This window comes from Pezoporus occidentalis, unplaced genomic scaffold (assembly GCF_034315485.1).
Source record: "Pezoporus occidentalis ecotype Australia unplaced genomic scaffold, CSIRO_AGI_Poc_V1 ctg13, whole genome shotgun sequence".
Classification (NCBI taxonomy): domain Eukaryota; kingdom Metazoa; phylum Chordata; class Aves; order Psittaciformes; family Psittacidae; genus Pezoporus; species Pezoporus occidentalis.
Genome location: NW_026913103.1, coordinates 16,032,807 through 16,050,707, shown reverse-complemented (window position 1 = coordinate 16,050,707; position 17,901 = coordinate 16,032,807). Strand labels below are relative to the sequence as shown.

The 17,901-nt window shown below is 33.2% G+C and overlaps 2 protein-coding genes across 7 annotated transcripts in view; one reads left to right on the top strand and one right to left on the bottom strand.

The window, feature by feature from the left end:
- The window catches only part of LOC134158493 (uncharacterized), a 494,286-nt gene that overhangs the window by 172,883 nt on the left and 303,502 nt on the right, over positions 1–17,901 (top strand). The gene's annotated exons all lie outside the window — the stretch shown is intronic.
- Positions 1–17,901, bottom strand: part of GRIK2 (glutamate ionotropic receptor kainate type subunit 2) — a 405,127-nt gene that overhangs the window by 138,334 nt on the left and 248,892 nt on the right. For all 6 annotated transcript variants that reach the window (XM_062608486.1, XM_062608483.1, XM_062608485.1 and 3 more), the window contains one exon: positions 4,486–4,709. In XM_062608486.1, the coding sequence (XP_062464470.1) occupies positions 4,486–4,709 (224 nt within the window). The remainder of the gene's footprint in view (positions 1–4,485; positions 4,710–17,901) is intronic.

Here is a 17,901-nt window from a genome sequence, read left to right as displayed (position 1 = left end):
ATTTATTCCAGCTGGTAGGAGTGAAATATCATTTGGTGATGAGGAAATGTTCATTGTGCTTTTATTACTGCTTACAAGGAAATGGAAAAATAGTTGATACTAAATGCTTTGACAGCTGAAACCAGCACAAGGGATTGACTTACGAAAAGTAGGATAGCAAAATTCTGCTGAAGGGAGGAAAAAGCAGAATGTCCTAATGTACAGAATGTGGTACAAGTAAAGGTGAATCTAGCTCTTTAAAATGATAATCCATGATTTAGTATTAGTGATTAGGGCAGTTTAATGTATATTTACACAATATTCAGTGATACTCCAGACAGGTCAGTATAAGAAGCATAAGAGCTCGTTAGTAGACCTTTTTATCCAGGGTAGTTTATCTGCTTCACTGCTGATCCATAAAGGTGAAGCATCATGTTAAGGCAAGTGTACCTCTTCCAGTTATGATGATAGGTCACTTAAAAGTGCTTTATGACATACAGACCTGTTCACAGCAAACAGACCTTACTGCACAGAGAAATACTTCAATGTGCAAGGAATAACTTGAAATGCAGTAAATCTGATGGAAAATGACTGAATAAAAACATTTAAGGACTTCATCCTCCAACCTGCGTTTTCAGAAAAGATTCATGAAGACATGCGTGTTTCAAACCACACATATTGAAAGACCTATGCAAATCAAACATATTTAACATTTTTTAAAAATATTAAACTGATTTGCTTCATATTGCCTAGGAGAACGGGAAGTATCCTCAAGTTACCAATACATTGATTTTTCAGAGACCAAAAATGGCAGTTTCATACACATAGACTAATGGAAAAGGGAAAATATGCGTCTACAAAGTTGGTATACAACACTGTGAGAAACCAGCATGTTTCTCAGAAATGAAGCAATGGATTGCACCAACAGACAGAAATGAAATGAAATTCCAGTAATCAAGATTTTTCATTACATAGATCAGAAAACATTGTGTGCTCGACAGAAGACAAAAAGGAGTTGGTGCACTTTATTCCAGTCTTCGTTCCTTTAATCACATGTAAACTGCGAATTTAACTGGAATTCTAAATCAAAGAAACAAGTAAAGGCAGAGGCATAGAGTGAAGATACTGGAATTGGAAAGTTACAAGACTTTAGATGACAGAAGGCACTGCTAACAGTGACACAGAGACACTGCTAGCTAACATCAGAAACAGATCTATTACTGTTGCCAGAAGAGAAAAAAAAATGCTATATGACTTTCTCAGTTCACAGAAAAGCAACAGGCTTAGTGTCAAGCAGATTGGGTTTATCTATCAGTCATCAGCCTGTATGACAAAGAAAGGAACTTTCAGAGACCACCATAACTACTTAGAATCAACAAACAGAACAAACAAGATTGAGGTTTCCATATATATGAAAGAATCACTGCCTACTATAATTCCCCACACAGAATGACAGCTAAAAAAACAGCACAGAACACATATATGTTCATTCACATGTTCATTTTTGCATCACAATGCAAAAACTGTAATGCCTACATAAATAGATGACTCATCATTTTGAGTGGGGACTACATGAGGAAAATGACATAGAAAAACCCTACAGCTAAAAGTTCCATCTCTCTCTTAGCTTTTTGTCTTGTTGTGTATGAAAAGATTAAAGCTTTTTATATATTCTTGTCAAATTGGAAGGAAAATCCAATGTTTCGACAAACAAAGGAAAAGACTAATGAAGATTTATGCTACTTTTTTCCCCACTTATGCCTAATATATTACTCTTTTCAGCAATTCTCTCTCAAAGATTCTTGAACCTTTTACCGATTTCTTCAACTTTCCCTGAATATGATCATATCACTAATTAATGGGTGAAATCCAAGTACCATAAAAAGAACTGTACTTTTCATTTTTCATTGTACTTATATTCCAACACTGTCTGGAAGACAATGGTAAAACAATAAAATCATGAAACATTTGACAGAAAATGGGAGGTTTAAATCTAAAAACAAATATTCTACACTGCATACTCTGATGTAATTACAAAACATCATATCATAAAAGACATACTAAGTACTGCTCCAAACAGAAGAACACATTATTATGAGACACAGTAATTATTATGGAACACTGGTAATCGAACATTCATTTTGGAAGGATTATTATGAAATAGAAATCCTCTTAGTAACAAACTCTAGGTGGAACCTATTAATTTGGTGACATACAGTCCAAGAGTTTCATGACACCAGGACTGAAAAATACATCATCAGCTGTGTAATACCTAATTTATAATCTGTACTGAAAATAGATAGTCAGCACTATACTGCAAAGTCCTCTTCACTACCACACTTCAATTAGCAGTATCTCCCTTTACTTTAATGATGGATGCATTTTGTGAATTCTGTTCGCAAAAGCCTCTTAATTTTGAATAATGTTCTTTTCTCTCTGTAGTATTCAGCAGAATTCATATTTAGCTTACGCCTGTTTCCCTATATGAACTATAGCATTAGAAAATGCTATTATATACTACTAATTCATTCCACATTATGAATAAAATTTGTAGATTGTCTTACATAATCTTAAATATTTTATTTCTAAATTTGATATCAATATTTGGTTAGGCAATTGTGTTATTAGAAATCTTAGATATGAAGGTTGATATAAACAGGCATTAAAAAAAAGGTATTTTATAAATCTCTACCAAAAAAAAACAAAACCCTCCTCTGATCAGTATAAAATATATTTCACCTTGCTTTACAATTAAGACAATGCTTCAAAAGTGTGTAAGGAATTTATGGTGCTCAACACAAAGACAAGTAAGTGGAAAAGGTTCAGCTATAGTGGTCTATTATGTAGTGTTTCTGTTTAAAAAGTTCTTCCCAGTTCTGCTAGTGAGATCAGGTGTCTGAATAGCTTAGTAAAAAAAAAGGCTTCAAGAACATATATCTTTCCTACAAAATATGAAAAGGCACATTTTCGAAGTAGGAACTCAGCCATGCGACTCTTACTAACATTACTGGAAGCTGTCTATCAAATGCATCATGTTGAAAAAGCCTTTCAGTGATAGCCATAGGTTTATAACTCTTGGACGTACATATAATTTTACATGAGGTGTTTCAAAAGATAATATTTGTGATTTATGCTCGACTCTGCTTTAAGAAGTATCTGTATCACAGGAACACCTCAGATATTAATTTTCTCACTGATTATATAGTCCACTAAAGTCTACTGTTCTTTCAAGAAACTTTCAATAAAAGTGGCTTTTTAAAGCAGACTTTTAAAGAAGGCACATAAGTGAAGTTACTAATTACAAAATATGTTTCAGTGTTATCTATAGTACTACAATATCTCATGTACAGGTGATCTTGCTAAATTGCTTTTAAACCTGTTTCTAAATATATTTCTTTCCCCTTAGTAGAGGAATGATACAATTCCTCCAAAATTAAGCAGATAGTATCAGGGAAGGATGGAGAGCTCTGCTATCAACTACAGCACAATAGGTAAAGAAAAACATGAAGTTATACTTTGTTCCACAGAATGAAATAATAAAAATCTTCAGGCTGAAGTGAGATTGAATTATCAAGTAAAATATAATAATAAGAAAAACTTGTTGATGATATTAAAGCCAATAATATTAATATGTGTTTGATTAAAAAAATATTTTAAATTGACTACTAGGACTACTACACCCCTGGGAACTGCTGATTTACTGTTCTGATTTTTTTGTTTTGTTTTTTTTTTTGCTGTCACAGCAAAAGTAAAATTTACATCATGTAAGACTATTTCTGGGAGCATCTGGAGTCAGTCTTAATTACTTAAAAAGGAAAAGGTAAATATAATGGGAATTTTTGACAAAAGATGTTTTTCTCCTTCTCTAAAGAGAGCCCTATATATTAAACAAATTTAGAATTTAACAATTGTTGTACAGAGTTTCTTAACTCCAAAAGCTCAACTAAATATGCTTCCAAATAGTCTCAGATTTTCAACTATGTGAAGTATCTCAGGGATTTTTTATAGCGCACAGGTAAAAACTAAATAGGCTTACCTTCCTTCTAAGATACTAATCTACATTAAGTGACTTGTTTTATAATAGGCAGAGGCCCAGTTTTGACCTCTAGGATTAACATGAGCAGCTAAGTACTCAATTTGAGATTAAGCAGCATAGCATCAAATGAAATCAGGCTAACAAAATAAAATATGTCAACCTCTGTCTTTTTGAACACAGCATAATTAGGAAAAGACATTTTTGTAAACTTTCTAGTGTCTCTAAATTTATAAATAAAAGGAGAACGCTTCCTAGCATACTTAGGACGTAGCGATATAAGAAACTGGAGACTTAGTATGGTGGTGGAGAAAATTAGTAGTGAAAACCCTCATCATTAATTATTCTTCTTTACATCATGAAGTTAAAATATAAGAGTATGAAAGTAAGAAAATTTTTGTGACTTTTGACAATTATTAGTAAGAAAAAGATTATAACAATTGCCAAAAAAATCACAAAAGTTGACATGTTACCTGGCTATGACAAAGAGCACACAACTGACACCCAAGTAAGCCAGCAGAATATACATCCAGATATCAGGGGAGAGAGGATTCAGGAAGGAGAAGACGCCGGGGTTTGTACCATTGGGCTTGCGGTACAAAATACTTATTCCAAGAGTCATAAAAGGCTTGGAAAAGTCGATGACCTTCTCTCGAACATAGGTAATTGCCAGTGGTGCAACTGCAAGGTCAGCTTTCTGTTAACAGAAATACAAAAAGAGAAACAAGCTATAAGTCAGAAGAAACATGTTGAAGCAGGCAATCAGATTAGGCAATACACAAGCTTCGTATGGAAGAAATTTTTTCTTGTACTAGGTAGACTGAAATGTAAAACTCTTCTCCTTATAATTAAGGAAACAGTTACTCTGCTTCCTGTTTGTTAAACTGACATAACACAGAATATTTAAAGCATCATTACAGGGGTAGAAGTGAAGAAAAATACCACTTCCTGCAGAAAATATGAATATCCACTATCCTATCTTCTAAAATTTTTTAAAATGTACATATCAACATATGTCTTCCCTCTGTCATTTCTTCACTGTGCTCTTTAGAAGCTAACACATTTGTGAAGCCCATGTGTATATGCTTATACAAGTGCAGGGAAAGGGACAGGAAGCAGTTTTCTTATTGAAGAACTTTTAAAAATGGGAAGCGTTACACCTGAAGGGTTGCTTCAAGGAGTAAGTTCTAACAGAGTACAGCTGTCCTTACTAGTTTACAGAAATCACTATGAAACATTTAGATAACTACAGCTGTCCTTACTAGTTTACAGAAATCACTATGAAACATTTAGATAACTATCAATTGTAACATTTAAAATTAAATCATACAATATGATACAAATGTATTTCGTCAATTTACATTTAGTTATTGTTATAGCAATAACTCATAGGAGGTTAGTAAATGATCTATAGTATTTTTTATTTAAAAGCTAATGGAAATCATAGTGAAAAGGAATCTACAGCATCTACTTCTTAATCTCTGTCAACAGGTCTTGAAAGACTACTCTTCATATGTCTGTGTTTAGTTCTGTGCATATGTACATGTCCACAGATGAAAGAGGGGAGTTCAGAGTGAGAAATTATACAGTATAAGATTTGGCAAGTTGTAAACTAAGAATTCCTTGTAAAATATATGTAAATGTAGGTATGTAATGACAGAAATGGTACAAGTACCATAAAATACTTTTATCCATATAACATAGCTGCAAATAACACCATTTTCAGAATACCTGTTCTAAACCAAGATACAAATATTTTATTACCTATAAAACCATATAAATTCATATATTTATATACTTTATTTTGCTTAGTTGATATTGTGTAGACTGTGTAGCATTCACAATCCCACACTATATTCTAGTATGTCAAAGTTCTGCTACGGTCTATTCTTGTTATGAGAATTTAACATATCATTAGACCTACCCTAGTAAAATACTTCTATGCTACACTGTGAAACTCTCTTGGTGTTGTTAATTTAATTCGGTAAGGGTTTGCTGGTCAAAAACATGACATATGCTTAATTTCCATTGGTATTCAGAACTTTTAGGTATTTATCAGACAGCAAAGCTTTATTCCACAGCAGAGGAGTTTTTATGGATTGCATACTATTAATGATATTCCAACTGATGCAGAAAGAAAAGACTAAAGTAAGAAACTAAAACTAATTTGGATTAAAAGTCATAGGTCAACATGTAGAAGTTGGAGAAACATAACAACTCAAGTTAGTAGTAGTTTGTGAGGCAACTAACAGTCTTACCATAAGAATCTGAAGCTAAGTCACTAAAGGCTGTCAGAAGATTCAACTTCACAAAGATAGAGAAAGCAGATGCAGACCTTTTGGAATTCTATTGGCAGTTGTAAATTTTGGTGTTAAAACATTCAGAGAGCCTTAATGCATATCAGGCCCTTCCTTTTAACAAATACAATTAGAAATCCAACCCTTGGATACATCTGAATGTTGTTTGCATCTGCAGTGGAGTAAAGCTCTAGGGAAGTTCTTAGAACTTTCAGATGGAATTAGAAAAATAACCAAATAAGAAATAATGCATGTGTCATGACAGAACAGGACAATCAGATATTCCAGCCTAGGAGACAGAGATCCAAAATACAGGTCTACGTCTTAGTATCGCAAGATTTTCTTCAGAGCTTTTGTAAGTCTGTTTCTATATACTCGAACTAGTATATCACCATATGAACAACAACAACAGAAAAAAAAAAGCCTTTACTGATTGAGGAAACAAAGATCTGCTAGAATTACTGACATAAAAATGTAATACTTCTACATGTGGCCATTTTTGCTAATATCTGTTATCTCCAAAATGTTCAATCCTTTTGGCAATGGATTCATTTCGAAACAGCACTACTTGAAAGTAAGTGAAATAAGAGGCTAAGTTTCCTGAAGTGCAATGCCAGGTCTCCTACACTCTTCTACAATGAAGTACGAGTAAGAGAATTCTCTTTTGGTAATTTGTCAGAATGATTTGGAGAGGAATGGTGTAAAACTAGGATTTTATCAATCTACATTTATTATCATTAACAAATGATTACATCCTAAAATGGCTTTCTGATAAGTTCCATAACAAACAACATTTGTCTCACTTGACAATGATACATTATTCCACTTTTTAGAATGCATGTATGCATGACTTTAAAGGAAAAAGTTTATCTATCTGAAAGCATAATCCTAAACAGCACTTACTCTTGACCTTAGAGTACTTGAGACAAAGGCCTTTTTATGACAGCATCCGAGGACTGTTGAGGATAAACTAGTTGCTACAGAGAAAAATTCTGCACCCACTAAAGGTTACAATAGCACTTAGAAACAAGTCTGACAAGGACATTTCAACAGAAAGCACAGTCCTGAGCAAAATGGAAGAGTTGTACAGCAACAGAAACAGTAGCCATATCATGTGATGAAGGAGCGCACTGCAGACAATAATGCCAACACTAAATGGCAGAGACTGGAGAAAAATACTCCTCACAATAAATTCTTACTTTAATTATGTCATGTGTGAGGAAATCACAATCCAGCATTTACTCCACCATTCAAAGATACGGCATGATAAAATGGAGAATGGCACTCACATTCTGCATCGATCTTGACAGTTTTTCAAAGAGAGGTTCTCTAGCAAGAAAGAATTTCCAGGACAAGAGGGAGGAAGAAACAGAATTTATCATACTCTACAGGACACTCTCCAAAGTCAACTGAACCACTGACAGTTGTTCCCACCCTGCTGTCTCAAAAATCACCAGATAGTTTGAACATCATTTTTAACAATAAATTCTCAATAGCACTTTATTTTCTATCTTCATACCCCACCAGGGTAATGATATTTTCTCCCTTCATTCTAGCATATGCACTCTGAGTACATTACTGAATTACTCTGTGAATAGTGATTGCCAGTCCTTCCTTTCTTTTTGTGCCATGTAAGAACTGCACATACTCTCTCCACAGCTGTGTAAGAGTTTCCTTGTCCTGCTACCACATGCAGTCGTAGGATGTTCACCCATGAGCAGACAACTCAAGGTATACACAGTATCTACAGAATCACCTAAGGCACAGTAAAATCCTCCTGCTTTGGTTCTTCATTTACATTTTGCTTCCAAGCAGCTAGTTGACTATTTTTGACAAAATAACATTTAAAGAAAAAAGGGAGAACTTTTTTTTCAGTTCCACAGAGCTGAAACTTGATATACAACCTCTAAGAAAACAATTTTTAAAATTACACTGAATTATATCTATGCATGCAGATACAAATAACATCAGTAAGAAATCTGCATATAAATGTTGAGTAACGCATGGGCCATAGCATGTGCAGTAAGTTAGTATTTATAGATATTGATATTTTTTATGTGAAAATTAACTCTATAAAATATGACCCTGGGAAAGTGCCACATTAATTTTTTTGCAGAAATTGAACTTTGAAAGCATTTAATAACTTCTACTAATAATGTTGGGGAAAAGAAGAACAAATGCTGATTGAATTTTCTTTTGATCTTTTTCTGAAAAACTTCTGTTTCACCTGTTTTATTCAAAGGAATTAAGAGTTTAAATACAATCTAGACATAGCAATCACAAAATGGCTAATAGTTATTTTTAGTTAGACTCTACAACTACAGAATATTTCACCATAATAATGAAGCTCTTTAGCCTATGTAAACGGACTTTCCTGGTGAGAATTTACTGATAACATTTTGCATTGATTTAGAAACCATATATATTTATATTGAAAATGCAGGGGAAATCATACAGCTATATCTATTCTCAGTTGTTTATACAGTCAGTCAGTACAATCACATTGTGATTACACAAGATAAACAAAAGTATACCCTGAAAATACATTTTAGTAATTTTACTTCTATACAGGCAGCAATGCACCTACTGCCTGTAACTATTTTTTAAAATAAAGGAAGATACTTTTCTAAAAGGAAAACTTCATAAGGCTTCTTTTTAGTCCACTGTGTCTGCTCTTCAGCCTCAGGTCCAAAGTCAGTATATAAACTTCTTCAGCCACCTCATATTTTTGGACTGTTAACCTGAGACCTGAATTTCAGTTACATTTCCATTGGAAAAATGCATTCCTAAGCTAAACAGAGGAAGGCTAATGCCCAGATTCTATTCTATAAATGCATTCAAAAGGGCTTTTAATATACAGAGAGCTTATGCATTATTCCTGTTTACAGAAGTGTATTTCCTTGCCATTCATTTGAAAAACTAAGATCTGCAGTTAGCCTTTAAACCTGTGATCTATTCTACACTGCCTTCCTCATCCTGCTGCATTAAACTTCATACACGGTGAAAAGGTTTTGGTCTTGACACAAGATATTAATTCCTTTTTGAAACTACTAGGACTCTATTAGGGCTTTATAGATATTTCTTATTTTAACCAGCTACTAACTTTATTTTGGTATAAATTGTTTTTCATGTTTTTCTGCTACCTTTCACAATTTAGGGAGAAGAGACATCATGAGATCTCTAGTCCAATCTCCTGCTCAAAGCGTCTACATTGATCAGACCAGGTTGCTTTATCCAGTTAGTTTTGAAAAACTCCAAGGATGGAGACAACATAACCTCTCTGGATAACCTATTCCACTGCTTGTCTGTCTACATAGTGAAAAAGTTTCTACAGACACAAAGTGGAGCAGGTTGTTAAAAGATGTTGGCAATTTCCAACATGGGATGTTTTCAGTTTTCACCTGTGGTCTTTTCTCTTCCTGCCAGGCACCACTGTGAAGAGCCTGGATGGATCTTCTTGATAATTTACTCATAAGTCCTAGAAAACTGCTATTAGAAGTTACTGCCTTTGCTAAATGTAAATAAAATACATAAAGTCCAAAACAAATCCAGATTAGATAGTTGAGTTTAGATGTCACACCTTCTTATGTGTGGGATACTGACTTGTATCATTTAAGATTAATTGCTAGCAATATCACATATAGATGCAATTTTATCATTTGCTACTTTATTAATAAAATAATTTAACATAATAAAGTAACGTATGATAACAGTTTCAATAGGTACTGGTTCAAGTTACACATTTACTTCTAACTCCTGAGCTGCTTCGCAGTATTTATTGTTCAGTAACAAAATGTTATTGGTAGACAGTACTATTTGCAGTTTACTCAGACTCATTTTGTTAACACTTAGTAATATTTCATAGCTGTTTTGTTTCAATTAGACATCCTTATGGCTAACACTTAAGAAAGTCTTGAATAGATGTGGTAATTAATGTCTGTGTCAACTGCTTGCTCTTTTGTTATTTTCTGAATGTTTAGTCATGGAAAAATACTAGTACTAAACCCATCAGGGACTCAGTAATTAGTTAATTTACATTATTTCCTCATATTCAGCGTTAGTAAGCCTAGGATTTTTTCTAGCCCACTGTTATCTATGCCAGCATGAATTAGATTTAACAGCTGAATAGATGTAACATGAGTTAAATCTTCAAATTTTTATTACCCTTCCAAACGTTACCTTTCCAAATAGTCACAAAGTTCCTCTCTGTTGATTTATAGAATACAGTTTGACTAAAGTATTTTGCAGCAACTTTGTTTAATTAGCAGTTACACAAATTTGATGTAAGAGGACGAGAAGCAACGGACCACAAAACTAAACTTAGCAGGAACATGGATGACAGTAAGTTACAACAATAAGAAAATCTCAGCTTTAATTCTTATAACTTCAATCAGCAGACTTTTCCTCAAAGGGCTCTTCGAATTATTAGAAGAGCAAGATTTACATACCCATAGAAAGGGCAAACTGCCAAGACAGTGCAAATATTATGACTCAGACATTTTAAAGGCTCCCTTTAAAAAAAAAAAAAAAAAGGGGGTTCTTAAATTTATTAAAATATTACAGTAGTTTTTCATGGTTATTACACTTTTTTTTTCCAAATTGTATTTTGAATCAGAGATGGTTACTTAACATGAAAATTACTGGACACCACAATCCAGTACATCTTCTTGAAATAAAATACAGAAGTAACACTGATTCCTTGTTTGCAGCTAGTATTTTTATCATTATAATTTCCAGATTGACTGCAACTCCCTGGGGGTTTGTGGGTTTTCTTTAGTTGTTGAACAGCTGTGTCACCTAGACTTTCCATTGCTGCACTTGTTAATGGAAATCCATTACTGATCCCACTCTTTCTAATTTTTACATAAATTCTCAAATATATGAGTTTTTATTAAATTATTTCAGTGAATTCATTTCATCATGCCACAAATATAGTCTTGTGTCAAGTTTGGCTTGCTTTCACTTTTCTGTATCACTATCATCTGCAATTTTTTACAAGAGAATCAAAATGATAAATAATGGCTTTCCATATCATTTGGATACAAGAAGGTCTCTGCAAAATATACTACATCTGTTTGATTAATGGTTCCCAATTCACAGCATTTTGAAATCTGTCATTTCATCAGCTTAATGAATGGCGTAAACTCTATTAATATGAACTTATTCGACCTGTGCTCTTGTCTCCTCCAGCTGCATTTTTACATAGCCATCAGAGAAATAGTTTTCTTTTTAAAAGAATCCACACACTGAAATTCGCAACGAACCACTAAATTCCACTGTTTTAGGGCTTAACTAAAATTGATCATTATTATAATAAAAACAAAAAAAATGGTCTTTTTAGATAACTTCTTTTTGTAATTTATATATTATCTAAATACATAATTTATGCATTATATGCATATATTAATATTTATATCTTAAAAACAAAAGTGTTTTTCTATTGTGTATATTCTGAAAACATTATCCATCATAAATGCTTTACATGTGCCATAATTATAAAATAATTACACGTCATATATTTTATTACCCAAAAATATTGTCACAAATTTAAGGAAGAAAAATGTCAGTAGTGTTTTATGTACTAGATCCTTATTTCTGTTCTGCCTAAGGTATATATAAGCTAAAGCATTTGAAAAGTAGGTCCATTTATTTAAATTCAATAAAGCTTATCAAAGCTTTAGGCATTATTTAAATACTGAAGATACCAGGATAAACTTATTAACAGTCACCTTTAATAAAACTAAAATTCAAATCCTAAGAATGAAATCTGTGGTGTTTTAGTTTAAATGTTTCTGATATTTATAAGATGATATCAGCGAAACACTTAAAATGTCATTAGTATTATAATTTATTTCTTATGTGAAGTTCTGCTTCAGTCTGGAAGACAAGGATCAACAGAGGTGTACAAATACACAATGAAAAAGAACACACAATATAATAAGAAAAAACATTGATTAGCGTGACATGCAGATGTAGACAAATTCCTGGTCTGTCTACTACCCAATTACATAGTGGATGTATGTATTAGCTAAGTAATGACACTTATGAATGACACTATGTTATTCAAAGAAGAATTGCATTATGTCAACTTGCACAAGAAGAAGTGGAGGATAGTAAATAAAAAGAACTCAGAATAAGAAACAATGAAATGATTGGCCAAGAAGGAAATCATGGAGGTGATTAAGATATTGGAGTACCTGCTGTATGAGGAGATACTTGATACAGCTGGGACTGTTTAGCCTGAAGAAGGCCCAGGGGAATCTGATGAATGAATACAAACAACTAAAACAGAGAGGGAAAGTGAAAATGACAGAGCTAGACCCTTTTCAGTGGTACCCAGTGCAAGAAAAGGTAAAAATTACAAATTGAAATGTAATAAATTCCATTTAAACATAAACTCCAACTTTTTTATTGTAGAAACAGTCAAACACTGAAGCAGATTGCCCAGAGAAGTTGTGGAGCCTCCATCCTTAAGGCCAGTCAAAACTTGATGGGACATGGCCCTGGGCAACCTGCTCTTGTTGACTGTGCTTTGAGCAGGTATTTGGACTAAATGATCTCTAGGGTCAGTTTTGACCTCAACAATTTTTTGTTTCTGTTGTGTAAGTGATATCTCTTTCAGGTTCTCTCACACACCTTTATAACAAAACTGTAATTTTATTTCTATTCTGAATGCAGACAGAGAAAGAAATTTGCAACTAATAAAACTTGGCTTGGCATATAGTTTACTAAAAATTTTTGTAATGATGTTGGTTTCCTGTTAAGCTGAAAGTAATTAAACAGATAAAATACTTTTTTGTAAATTACAAAGACAACCAGAAATTGCTCAAATATTACAAGAATTTAAATACTAAAATATGTTCACCTCATTTCTCTTATTTCCATATTACTGGTTTACAGTGGGGAATTAAGATAAAAGTGAAATATTCTTGTCTGATGGCTAAGCTACAGAACAATTTTCTTAGAGACACTTCACACTTATAAACACCTAAATATAGCACATAATATGTTCTACAGATATCATGATATCAAATTGGACATAGGACCATCAAGTCTAGAATTGAAATGTGCTATTTCTCAGTCCCACGAAGGATGTAACAGGATTAGTACAGAGAACAGCAATGACACTTTGCTTCTATGGTGGCTTTTCCTAACTGACCCGTCCTTTATTATTACACTGTGAGAATAGTATAAGTGTAGCTTTTACACCAATCTTGTTTTTACATTTTGGAATTATGAAATCCTACAACATTTCAATACCACTTTTGATGGCCAGAAGGATCATTTTCAAGCTAACCTGAAAATCATAAGACATGGATGTGACAATGCTGAATTCTGTACATGACATTTTGAAAGAGCTCAATTATATTCCCATCCAGGCAAACTAAGCTGAAAAACTAATAAGGGTAATCTATTTCCATGCATTTGAAGAATGACTTGAGGATTTGTTTTTAACAAGAATTGGATACATTTTTGACATTTGTTCTGGAATAAGTGCAGCATTCTTTACAATATCAATCGACATGACAAAAAAAAAACCAAAAAACAAAAACCAGAAACAAAAACAGCAAACAACCCTTCCCTCCCCCCAGAAAAAAAACAAAACAAACAACAAAACAAACCAAAACCAAACCCACCAAAATAATCTCTGTAATCTCCATATTGCCTCAGACACAGAACTGTTAAACAGAACAGGCTTTCTGTTTAACAACCCATTTTTTTATACTGTAAGCATTTTACTTCCAATAACAGATTATTGTATACACTTCTAAAGCAGAGCAAGAAGGCTTAATACTTTTAATTTATTTAAACTTGACTTTATAGAACTAAAAGAAAATTTTTAACCTCTCTTTTAAATGACATGGGGTTTATATCTGAAACACTGTCTCACTGTCACTTGTCCAGCATCCTTTCAGTGTTCCTTCTGGCAATTCATGAGTACTATGCCCCACGTATTCACACAAAAATATACATTCATTCTTTTAAATACCTGTATGCAGTCACTGGTAACGCCTATATGTGTATTTATACATATTTGTTTCATGCTAAGACACAATCTTAGGATGTTACTTATCTTCATAGGTTACCACACATTACTGCTAATCGGGCCTTCACAGGTCAGGAAATAGCACAATAAAAATTTACTGTGCAAATTAATTTCAAGCTATTGTGACAAAGTAACATGATTTTCTTCATAACACACACAGAAAATCAGTTTCATCTAATGCATTTTGAACTTAAGGCTGCACTGACAGGTTGTTTTTTTCTTACTCAACTCTGAAAGTTTGACTTCTGTATAATTCTCTTAAACAACTAAACTATCTTTGATACGGTAAGAATGAGAATTAATACCTTTCAGTTCCCCAAATGATGTTGTGTTTTGGGTATCATTCCCAGGGACATATGTCCTGCTAGCACATCCTGAAACTGTTTTACGAAAATGCCGCTTTGCTGAAAGTTGACATACTCCAGTGTTCTATAGTCCCTCTTCCCTACATTCCATGAAATGTTCACTTTGAGATGCGTTGAAACTCTTTGGAGATGAGCAAAACACAAATTGCTTTTTTTTTAAAAAAAAAAAAACAACAACAACAAACACCTTTTAGTATTGGTGACAATATTAAGAATTTATTTGGTTATGTTACTTGTACTGCATGAATACACTTCTAGTTGATTTATACAGCTCACCTGCAAGTCTTTCAAAAACTTTCTGTTACCATTTCCAAATGAAGAAAATCCAAGAAGAATTTAAACAGCAACATTTTTTATGAACAAGTTCTGAGTGTGTCACATTCAGATTTATGAGTAGAATTTGTGAATTCCTGATGTACCAAGCATGCAATCAAACTCCTTAATTATTACTTCTAAAAAGAATGAGGTTAAAATAAGGACTGAGTAGGCAGAGAGGAAGACTAAGGGAAAATTGAGAAAACTGGTACCGTTCAACTTTCCCTGTACAACTGAACTTATTTTAATCTTTGCAGTGATCAAGTACTGCACACTGAAGTATAGGTATTGTAGAAAAAGACTGAATGAACAAATTATAAGATCTAAAAATAACTTGCTAAAAATTTGACATGCAAAATAAAATTGTGAAATTTCCTCCTTGGAGGAAAAGCACATTCGAATAAAGAAGTTTTTTCATCAGTTTTCCAGGAATGCCCCATGTGTGGAAGTGCTCGAGGCCAGTCTAGATGGGGCTTTAAGCAACTTGATCTAGTGAAGGTTTCCCTGCCCATGGCAGGGGATGGAACCAGATGATCTTAAAGCTCCCTTCCAACCCAACCCATTCTATTATTCTATGATCATTACAGCAGCAAAATCGATTGTAAGGATCAGATAACTGTATGAGGATATGAAGGATATGAAAAATGTAACACTTTTATGAATACAGCCCTAGTACTGGATCCAATCAGTTCCTAATCACTGCTGTAAGCATAGATAATGCTTGAGCTAAAGAGTTACCTTTTGGAGCTTCATTTGAAAAGCTTCATGCTTCTGCCTTGATGGGCTATGATTCACTTCACTGGCAGTGCAGTGAAAATGAGTTCCAGTTATTCACTATACAGTTTTCATCTGTAACTTGAACTTAATCATTTTACATAACTGACATTAGCTAAGCATATCCAAATAGCTAATAAGTATAAATGGGGATCATACTGGTTTAGATTTCAAATGTATTCTGTGTTAATGCTTACATACTAATTACTTAAACCAGCCTCTAAAATATTTGCTCCCTAATACGTTTGATTTGTCCCAGTGCTGGCATTCTTTTCGCAGTAACTTCTCAAAGAACATTTGATTCGAAAATCATTTCCAGAAACTTGTTAACCTGTGATTGACCATCACTAAAAAATAAAATAAAAATAAAATAAGAAAAAAGTGGGGGGTGGCCATGGAAGTGGGCAGACATCCTATTTATGAATGTGGGCAAGCAGTAAAATGGTCAAGGCAAGTAAAAGAAATTATAAACTAACCGTTCTACACAGCAAAATATGCTATTATCATGAGGAATCCTGGCCTGTAATTTAGTGTAATTCCTGAGTTTTATCTCCAAAAAAGTAAGTTAGATTCTTTGGCAATACACTGATAGGATTCAGTAAGACTGGTAGAATGAAAAAGAGAAAAAATAGAAATGGAAAAAAGAAGGGTATTTTCAGATAGGAACAGAAAAGTGTTTTTAAAAGAAAAAGGTCCATTAGTTAAAATTGTGAAAATTAAAATAAGAAAACCATAATATCCTAACAGTAAAATACATTACTTAGACATACCATAGTTAAATGAACAAGAAGGAAATATTCATTTACCCCTAGAAATGTCAGATAAGCATTCCTCTAAGTACAGATCACCAAAACAAAACCCAAATAAATAAAATCCACACATCTCAGAGCACTTATTAGGAAAATCCTATTGTCAAAGTCTCCTGCTACTTCTGGTCTAAAATAACTGAAAATGTATGTAAAATTTTTCATCCAGTTTCTTCAGGACACATAGGATGTGAACAGTTCAAAAAAATCATGTAATCGCATTAATAACCATTAAGAAAAAGTGTATACATTATTATCCTCATGTCTTACTGCAATATTAGAAATATTACCAATTCTTCCATTACTAAAAGCAGATGGTTTGGAAGTTCTTTGGAAAGTAATTGTTTACTCTCAACTGCTTTTTTTTGAAAACTACATCTTCAGACTGTCCTGTACTTTAAATCAGTAACAAATCCTTTGCTGGCAATTTATTAAGGAAATCATATATGCACTTCTGCTATGTTTCTCACTGAATACATATTTTGCACACTTGACCTAAACCTATGGTTTAGGATTTCTTTGACATTTCAGATTATTGATGTTTTAGATTTCTCTGGCATATTTCATGGCTTTCTGCAAAGCTTTCTGCTGTACTCTCTCTGAACTTTCTTTACTGAATTTATATTATTTATTTATATTATTTATTTATTTATTTCTGCATAACATTTACTTGGAGTTAGGATCTGTTTGTACATTTTTTCCATGGGAATATCGCATACAGCCTTTATTAGAGAGTGACTAAGCAGACATGTAAATTAACTGCCACCTTGTGAGTACAGAGACTGATTTTTTGGCTGATCATTTGAAGCAGCAGTAAAATCGTTGTTGCTCAGAAGAACTCTTCTGTGGTTGTGTGGAAGAGAATATCTTTGATCTTTCATCGTAAAGCAAACAAACAAACAAAAAATGCATAGTAAGGCATATTTGAATGGATTATATTGATAAATTCAGACATGCAAGATAAAAATTTGCAGAGGGCTTCTGTAAGTCTATCAATATATTGTTTGTTTGAAGTGAAAAGCAGAAGCTTAAGCAACAAAAGACACATAGTTGTTTGTCAGGAGACACCTGCTGTTGCTTATTCAGCTTGAAACAAATTACATCGGAAAATAACAAATTACAAGGAAATAAAAGGTCAGAGCAGTGGAAGTTGTCAATTAATGAATTAGCTTAGACTGAAAGGCACAAAAACCCAGGTGATATTCTTCTGATATATTACAAATGATCATAATAAATTATCCTATAGACCCCAGGGCAGATTTCACACAGAAAATAAATACTATTT